This window comes from Atta colombica, unplaced genomic scaffold (genome assembly GCF_001594045.1).
Source record: "Atta colombica isolate Treedump-2 unplaced genomic scaffold, Acol1.0 scaffold27, whole genome shotgun sequence".
In the NCBI taxonomy this organism is placed as follows: Eukaryota; Metazoa; Arthropoda; class Insecta; order Hymenoptera; family Formicidae; genus Atta; species Atta colombica.
In genome coordinates, this window is record NW_017259370.1 from 2,527,854 (window position 1) to 2,537,345 (window position 9,492).

General features: G+C 39.8%; 1 protein-coding gene across 6 annotated transcripts; it reads right to left on the bottom strand.

Moving 5' to 3' along the window:
* Positions 1 to 5,487, bottom strand: LOC108689591 (F-box only protein 28). 6 transcript variants are annotated; one of them, XM_018196454.1, is made up of 6 exons: positions 5,160 to 5,487; positions 2,481 to 2,745; positions 2,163 to 2,411; positions 1,667 to 1,862; positions 1,240 to 1,604; positions 1 to 1,061 (listed from the first exon to the last, which is right to left on the bottom strand). In XM_018196454.1, the coding sequence occupies exons 2-6, from the start codon at positions 2,706 to 2,708 to the stop codon at positions 678 to 680; spliced, it is 1,422 nt and encodes a 473-aa protein (XP_018051943.1). In that variant the 5' UTR covers positions 2,709 to 2,745; positions 5,160 to 5,487; the 3' UTR covers positions 1 to 677. The 6 variants fall into 6 exon arrangements, with proteins under 6 accessions (XP_018051943.1, XP_018051942.1, XP_018051944.1 ...); XM_018196453.1 differs by lacking the exon at positions 5,160 to 5,487 and adding an exon at positions 5,023 to 5,151; XM_018196455.1 differs by lacking the exon at positions 5,160 to 5,487 and adding an exon at positions 4,357 to 4,442.
* Between the last annotated feature and the right edge of the window lie 4,005 nt (positions 5,488 to 9,492).

Genomic DNA, 9,492 nt, shown 5'->3' on the forward strand with positions numbered 1-9,492 from the left:
TCCTCCACAAAATTCTATTTATATAAGTTGCTTTATGAAATTTTAATGCCTTCTCTATTCTTGTATTATCTTATTCGATCAAAATATTGAAGACGCGATATCCAATCAACATTTCTAGCAAGGATATATCATTTAAAAATAACATGAGGATCACATATTTTTGATCGAAGAGCAAAATGGAAGGCGAATGTTTGTCGCCATAATATTATTTAGTATGTTCTTTCGTGCGATATCGCTGTTAAATGCATGACAAACACAAACATGACACATGATTTCAACTTTCTATCATCTTCAAGTGTACCGCGGTAATGATAATTAAAAAACAAATGAATTTAATAAGAATTCGAGAAAGTTGTACGTTGCTTTACGAGCAAAACGAATGATCGGTTAGGCTTCTTTAGAATGTTCAAAGTGCGTCGTTATTATCGGCGCCAATAAATTCGTGAAATAATCGAAAAATCAACGTTCTTGACAATCGCGGCAATCGATACGGCTAAAATTTTTAAAACGATGTTCGTTGCGCGAGATGCAGGACGTTCGGTGAGGAATTTTGTACTTTTTTAAGATCATATCGGCTTGCTGACATAAAGAAACGCGCGTAAACCATAGAAAGTCTCTATCTTCGGAAATCCATTAAAGATTGGTTGAATATTTGTACCATGATCAGTGTTATCAATTTATATTTTTGAGCGCTTAGCCTGACGAGATTTGGCAGTGCGACGTGATTTTTTCGCGGCATCGCCCGACGTTTCTTCCACGATAGATTTCCGTTTAAAAGATATTGAAGGCACGGGAGCCTTTGGGGGTGCCATGTCCACTATCGGCGTCGACGGAGATTGCGTAACTACAGATTGCTGTACCACTTCGGTGGGACTATGAGCATCCGCGATGGGAATGAAATCGTGCCCTTCGCCAAACGCATCCGGCAGCACTCCCTGATTGGCTAAAGCTTGTAAATCTTCTGTAGGAACTGGCATTGACTGACCACAACCTACACACACTGGTATTGCTGGTGACTTGGAGCGCCAATATTGTAACTCGGTTTTACACTTGTTCAACTCCTAAAATAAAATTTGTAATTTGTAAAATGAGATGTAATTTATAAAATGAGAATATAAATTTCTAATAAGAATTGAGAGTGAAGAAATCAACTACAATTTAAAAGAATAAGCTATAAAGCAAATTTCACATATTATAAATTAAATGTTTACTTTTATTTAAAATATTCCTTGAATATACCTGTAGAAGTGTGCTAAATTTTCGTGACGTCTCCTCATTCTTCTTGTCATTATCATCCAATCGAGTAGCATATTCTACGATTTGTTTCTGTTGATCCGCAATTTTCGCCTTGCAACTCTTCAAATCCCTACGCATCAATGTTAGTTGACTGTTGTATCGTCTCATGCCCTGTTTAATCTTGCGAATTCGTTTTCGCAAAACCATGTTCGATTGTGGTGGTGATACATTGGATTCCAAAAGAGCGGGATCGTCTGAACAATGCGACGAAGAACCTTCTTCTTCACCAGCATTACCCGTTTTTCCATTTCCAATGGTCAAGGGCGTGGAATCCAGGCACATAAATGGTTTACTCACGCTACTAGAAGCTGCGACAATAAAATTTACAATAAAATATATTACAAAAGTATAAGTTGAATCATCAGCTTACAAGAGAATGTTCCTGCAAGATCCAGAAAGTCGGCACCGAAGTAAGGTATTTCTGGTAATGTTGGTTCAATGTGTTCCTTGAAATATTCCATAGCCATAGTGCTCAGATCAAACAATTCGTCTGTGACTTTGTAAGGTCTTTGTAATTTCGGAGTAACTTTTATATAATGGAGAATGCGATAAACTTCATCTAAAATCTGTAAAACAGCAATACTATTTTTATTGCTGTTTCTATGCTTTTAAATATAATTACGGAAAACTTGGAAAATAAGAGCTAATTGTAAAAGATTATTCTAAGAAGATCTATTGTCAACAAATTTAGTATACCTATACACATTTTCTACATGGTGGCATATAATGGCAAAAAAATGCATTCAAAAAACTGGGAATATCTAAGAAACATAAAAAAAATATTTAAAAAAAAGTTTAAGTTTAAATTTAATCTTACTAGTGCCAAGTCTAACAGTTAGTTTTTATTTTATATCTATCGTTCTTACCTCGCCAGGGAAGAAGCAGCAATGCTTCCGTTCAATGTGTTTGCCGAAACTCATTTGCAGCAGGGTAAGTCGCATATGTAGAGTCTCAATAATATCCGACTCGCATGCTAACGGATGATTTCGACGCGCAGACTCGCGTCTGGGCATTTGCGCTTTGATAGCCTGAAAACGGCTTAACATTTGAGCTTGTAGCTTTTGAAACGTAGAGTTCAGCATTGATCCACAAATGCGGTCCAGTTGATGGCAAACCTATAAATAGAATGTTTGCTATAGTAAGTTCCACTGGAAAAATTTAACTTTGAATTTATTGATACTTACCAAACGCATATGGGCTACCATATTGAAACCTAAGTAGCCAAAGATTTTCTCAAGGACTTCGACAGGTAAATCCAGAAGATTCAAGTTGCGCGATTCAATGGTGGCCCCATTATTGGATGTGCCAGCTGTTACAGAAGGTTGCTTTTTTAACGAATTTACTTCTACTTCACCAACTAATCCACTGCCACCACTACTCCCCATGTTACTTGATTGACGTGTCGACACCATTTTTTTTTGTTTTTCAATAAGCGAGTTTATCCAAAACCTGAAGTAAAACAAATATGTTTCTTCCACTTTAACAATAATATATACGAAATAATAATATACATGAATAATAATAAATACGAAACACAATTCAAAAATATACATGACATAAGGTCTCTGTCAAAATTAAACAGATATGCTGTGTGTCTATATTTTTTCATATTTTACTCGTAAAAGTTTTAAGAGATTACAGAACAAATATCTTTAAAAAAAAAAAAACATTAACATATTTTTTAAGAATAACATTCTTACAATACAGATATATTGTAATATAAACACATCCTGATAAACGTGTTTTGACACGAAAAATAATTTTTGTAATTTAAAAAAAAGTATCAATAAGTTTCAAACAAATACATATTTTTTATTATTAACATATCATTTGTATTAGCGTCTCTTTACTTAATGTAGAAGATTAAAAATGCATTATTATTAGTTGCAATTCATGATTTGGAAAATATAGAACACAGGGAGGTTAATCATTCTACATATAATCTCCGTAATGTATTCGTGTCACTAAAGTGTTTTATTTTACCCACAACAAACAATGAAGTTTTGTGCGAGCTGTTTCCTTTTCGTAGAACTTGTTTAAATAGCGAATCCCGATTCCAAGTCAACGAACTTTCCTCCGAGGTTTATCAAGAGTCTGAAGACAATTACACGAATGTGTGTTGTACAAGCACACGAAATACAAATCGAACATAATCACCCGACGATGAGACAAGACCAGGCACGGATTGCGCGCAATATCCGGTGATATTCCAAATTTGAATTCGCTGTTAGGACGACGATTCTTAGATTCTTACGTGAGCGAAACGCGCGCTTCGTCACGAGGTTCATTCTAACGAAGTGTTTTCGCATTCGCTATGAATTATTCGTAGGGCGGTATCTCGAGGAGAAAACCGACGATCGCGCGATCACTACTCGTCGCTCCGATTACTTTGGCCGGGATCTTTTGGGGTCACCCGACTGTTTCGATCGAGAAACGAGATCGGCAAGAAATTCGGAAGAAAACTCGATGGATATTAGACGGAGACTTCGAAAGGAAAACGATACTTTTGCAAATCGTTGCGTAAAGATGCTGAGCGAGATGCTGAGCAACGATTACTTGTGGTCTTCACTGATCAGTGATTATCGCACTCGAATCGAGTCCATTTTTTTTATCGCATCGGCATCGCATCAGAGTCGTGATTTCGACAGGATTCGAAATTTTCCGTGAGTCGTCACTTCGAAAAACAGAGAGAGGCTCACTCATCAGAGTGACGACTTCGTGCATGTCCTGCGTGGATTCGCGATCGCTAAATCGGAGTTGACGATCCGACGAGGACGCCGAATGTCAAGTCCGAGACCTAAGCCGCGGCCAACTATTAATTCAGACTGGGATCGGTGCGAAGGCGAGCGTTTAACGGTTGCGAGTATAACCGTGAGGGGAGGTGCGGGCATAAAAGGAAGGAGGGAAAGAGACAGAGGCGCGTAGCGCGAACAAAAGGTTGGAGTCAAGTTAGGTGTTGAGTGTGACGAGGCCGATTTCACCGTGAATGCAGAAGGTACATACTATCCGCGCGTCTATCGTGAAAATGAAGGAGGCCTTCCGCCACCGTCAACAATATACCTGGAGCGTGATATCGGGAAGCGCGAGGCTTCACGATCGAGATGCCTCTCCCGGAACCCGTCGCCCTTGTAAGGGAAACCGAGGAAACGGGCAACGGTAACGAAGGGAGGGGAAGAGAGAAAGAAGAAGGGGGGAGGGGGGAGAGAGATATCCCGCCGCCGAAGACGAGACGCGAACGACGACGCGCGTAGAGAAACAAATGTGGGGAAACAAACCGGGTGACCCGTGCGCGCGAGTAATCGATGCACCCGCGATCTTCTCTTTCTCTTCGCTACAAGAACGTAGAGCCGCCTGGTTCTCGTCGAGAACGAGATTGGGAGATAGAGAGAGGGAAAGGGGAGTTTAAGGGGGAAGAGCGAGAAGGGGAGAGAAAGAGAATGAGGCTCGAGGGCTCGAAGGGAGACGACATGATCCGAGTTAGGCGAGTAGCAACATTACTGTATCCGCGTTGGCGTTTTCAGCGACATTTTGACGGAGAGACTCTCCCCCCTTGTCTCTCCCTTTCCTCTTTCAAGCTACTCCCCAAGCTGCTGCGTTCGTTCTCGCTTCGTTTTATCCACTGAGCTTCCTCACTCTCTCTTTCTCTCTTTCTCTTTCCTTCGCAATCGCTCCCTCCTCGTCGTTCTCCTTTTTTTTTCATTCGCTCGCTCGTTTACACTCGCTCACCATTCTCTTTCTCTTTCCCTCTCTCTCGCCCGTTAAAAGACCCGTGCAATTATGGCGCGGTTACACATAATCTCATAACTGAGTGCGAAACTGCCATTCTTCCTGCAAGTAAACGATTTTTCCGTAATCCATTTTACCTGCTCACGCTAGCTGTCCTGGACGTGCGTGCACTCGCGGACACCCCGCGGATTGCGTTGCAGCAGTCACGGAGACTCTTTCGTTTCTCTTTCTCTTTCCCGTCTTCTCTCTCTCTCTCTCTCTCTCTCTCTCTCTCTCTCTCTCTCTGTGTGTGTGTGTTTTTCTCGCTCTCACTCTCCCACTGTCGCTTCACGATCGTATCGAAAATAAATGTTGTCACTGGCCGCGACGAGGTGTTGCTAGCTCCTCGCGCACACGCGAATATCGTAGGCGGTGATAGCACGCGGCCCCGCGGCGCACACCCGGGATCCGCGGCGCGCGGCCGTTGCTACGCTCTAAAGCGGCGTACCGGGGCAACGCCGACGTCGACGGCGGGCAACGGCGGCACGGAGATGCGCACATACGTATAACCGCAGTGTGAATACGCGCTCGCCTCGCGCGACACACACGCTCCCGCAGCCCGCAGTTCGACGGCGCGCCGCGTGCGAACGTGCCGCACGATCGCACACGTGCGCCTTCTGATTGGTCGCCGCATCCGCGACGACCGCAACCAGTCGGTGAGAAGTCGTTTGAACGTAGCCGATGATAAGTGTGTAATCGGCGCGCGCGCCGATCGACATGCTAGGAACTTTTCGACTGTAAGAATTTCTTCGTTGCGACGCATGCGTTATCTGTGAAACGAGCGACCGTTAAACGTGTAAAGTCACTAGATTAATAAGTATCGCGGAAAATTCACTGAATTAGCATTTGGAGTTAAAGTTCAAAAGTTCAAAAAAGATTAAAAATTTTAACGTAAAATGGCGTTAAAGTTTTCTATTGCTCAGTTGTTGTGTGGAAAAAATCGCAGCGAAAGAGCCTGAAGTTTTGAATAACAGCGCGTCATGGAGTCAGAAAGGCGACAATTCGCGGTAATCTAGTGACTTTAGAATGTGGCATCTATAGAGTAACTAATGTAGAACCGGTTTAAAAGATCCTCTATATAGAAGAAGATCAGAAAACTGACCAATTCTAATCGAGTATTCTCCTTATATTTGATTGTGATTGATTGGTTTCCTACGATTTAAGACTCTACGATCGTCTATGACTTCTATGTAGAGGATCCTTTAAACCGATTCTACATTAATTGTAAGATCGCAAGTTGTTGCGACAGCCAATCTGAAACTTGCATTTTGAAATCAACGCTCATATTGATATCGCAACAAACTTGCGATCAACTTGCAACTAAGAACCGGCTTTTAAATCAGTTCTACATTAAATCGATTCTATATTAGTTGCAAGCATCGCAAGTTTGTTGCGACAATCAATCTGAAGCTTTCCTAACAGCACAAAGTCTACTCTGAGTCGACTGTAGCTTCTGAAAAAAACGGACATCCATAAGTCGACTTGGAGACGTCTGTAAGTCATACAATGTCCCTTTAAAGACGACTGTAAGCCGAGTTTAAATCAATCATTTCAAGCTGTGATCCGATTCATGCCTACAACACTCATGAACAGCATTCATCCTTTAACTATAATTAAACAACAATGATGAAATGATTCCATAGTTAAATTTTGTGAGCATAAATCGTATTAGACGTCCTAAAGCCATATTGGAAGGACGTTTGTACAAAGTCGATCTACAGTCGATTCTAAAGGCCTGACTTAGCAAAACTTACAGTCGATATATCGACATTTATTCTGTTAGGGTTGCATTTTGAAATTAACACTTCATATTGGCTATCGCAACAAACTTGCGATCAATTTGCAACTAATGTAGAACCGGCTTTATACAACAAAAAATTGGTTATAACGCAACGTTGCAAAAATATTATTGCAATATAATTTTGTTTAGCGAGTACGATTCCTATTGCAGACTCGGCCTGCAGAAAGCGAAAACGACAAATAGAACACAAGCAACACGATTCGCATGTCGTCATCGGAAAGAAGAATAGCACATTATGGCTTCTGTTATATACTGCAAGTATATACTGAAAATCTACACAGTGCACGTCACATATACTATAAATTTTCAGTACTGGCAGTGCACATCGGAATATGTAAGGCCTTATATATGCGCTCGAATTTTCAGAATGCCCTCCTTTCTATATTCTGTAGCTTTTTTATAGAATAATTCGGTTGCGCGGAGATGTCATTTTATATTTTACACAATCACGGCACACTACGTCATAAAGAGAATAAATAAGTGATAACGATATTGGCGGCGTTCAGTACAAAAAGCTAATCAGCGCTTAGTAATTTTTTAATTGGAACCAATTAGATCCAGCGAAGAGCTAAAAGTAAGAACCAATCATATTAAAGAATGTAACTACACTAAGTGCTAACTGATTAGGTTTTTCTATTGAACACAGCCATTAGCAGGTGCAGATACGTCACTCAACACATACTAAAGACACACTTTACGAGTCTGTTTATTTTACGCTCACTTGCACTTTAAGCATTCATTATTAAAATAGCGCTTATAAGTGCTATTTTTAATCGTTTATTTTCGTTTTTCAGGCTGTAAACGCTTTTATGATATGACATGAAGCAAAGTCGATTGCTTTCTATACAGCACAGAAAGATTGCAAAATGATTGCAGATATATCTCAATATTGCAATGTTATAATATTGCAAATAGATTGCAAATACGCAAATAGATTAGACAATGTATTTGCAACATTGGCTTAGTTTCTACCGAGGATTTAAATCGGATTAGAATGTAAGAACCAACCAACTACAATCGAATATTTCCCTGTTACAGTCGAACGACAAGGGAATGCTCGATTGTAGTTGGTTGGTTCTTACATTCTAATCCGATTTAAACCGATTCTGATCCGGTTTAAACTCTTGATGAAACTAGGCTATTGTTGCAATATTGTCATAGCATCAAAAAAATATCCGCCTTCAGCAAGATTGCACTCGTAGCAATGTTGCAATGCAATATTTTTACAACTATTATTAAAAATATTGGGAGTAGAAATTAATTCGGTCCGTTTTTTGTGCATTTATTTCAAAACAAAATGAATGAACAGATCAATTAAAGTATTGTCCATCGCTGCCTACTACTTTTTCCCATCTCTCAGGCAATTTTTGAATTCCATTTCGAAAAAATGACTCGTCTTTGGAGGCAACCCAATTTGAAGCCAATTTTCGAAAGAAATGAACCGGTGATTTGCCAAATCGTGCTGCATCTTTCGGAACAATCAATAATCAGAAGGAGCAATGTTCGAAGAATACGGCAAGTGCGGTAAAACATCCCATTTGAGCGTTTCCAAATATTTTTTTACGACTTTAGCGACATGAGGCCGAGCGTTGTCATGAAGAAGAATAACTTTATCATGTCTTTGCTCGTATTCCGGCCGTTTTCTCGTAAGGCTCAAACGAATCAATTGTAACCGATACCGATCGCCCGTAATGGAATCGCCAGGTTTCAGCAGCTTATAGTAAACAAGATCCTTTTGGTCCCACCAGATACAGAGCATGAGCTTCGAACCATGAATGTTTGGCTGTGGTGTTGAGGTTGATGGCAACGATTGATCAGGCTTAGCGTAATATTTTTTCTTCTTGGGGTTGTCGTCCGGAATATCCACTTCTTCAATCATAATCTGAAAAACCTTTTCTCTGTTGTCTTTGAATCAGCTGTTCACAAGAAAAATCGCCTTTCAACGTCTCTCAGTTCAGTTCATAAGGCATTCAATTTCCTTGTTTTTGAATCATTCTCATGGCTCTCAATCATACAGAAACAGCTTGTTGAATTATCCCCAATTCTGCATGCTCCTCTTGTTTGACTCTGATCTTCTTCGAGTAATGCCTCTAATTCCTTCTTCGAATTTTTTTGGCTATCCAGAGCGAGGCTTGTCTTCAACGCTGAAATCTCCATCCTTGAAACGTCGAAACCATTCCCTACATGATTTATCAGTTGGAGCAGTGTCACCATAAACTTCGACAAGCATTCGATGGGCTTCAGCTGCACTTTTCTTCCAATTAAAGCAGAAAATCAAAACCTCCCGCAAATGCTGCTTGGTTAACACAAAATTCGACATTTCAAACATAGTAAAAATCAAGATTTTTGTATGAAACTCAAAGCGATATAAACTGAATATTATTAGCAGATGTTTAACCTCTCTGAAGCCGCCAAAATTAGCTGTCTGAACCATTTATAATAGCTGGAGTTATCTTTAGGGAAATGGACCGAATTAATTTGTACTCCCAATAGTTTTTTTATTATTATTGAATGTAATTTGAAATATAATTTGTGATATAAATAAAAAAATGTGTAGAAAAAGAACTAATCAATATATATTTTATATTAGATATAATTTTATATTTTATATATATAATTTTATACATAAT

Bases quoted from the DNA above. Each gene is read 5' to 3' on its own strand.
- LOC108689591 (XM_018196454.1), bottom strand. From the start codon at position 2,708: ATGGTGTCGACACGTCAATCAAGTAACATGGGGAGTAGTGGTGGCAGT. The intron at 1,863-2,162 runs GTAAGAACGATA...GCTGTTTTACAG, and splicing joins GCTGCTTCTTCCCTGGCGAG to ATTTTAGATGAAGTTTATCG. The intron at 1,605-1,666 runs GTAAGCTGATGA...TTATTGTCGCAG, and splicing joins TCTTGCAGGAACATTCTCTT to CTTCTAGTAGCGTGAGTAAA.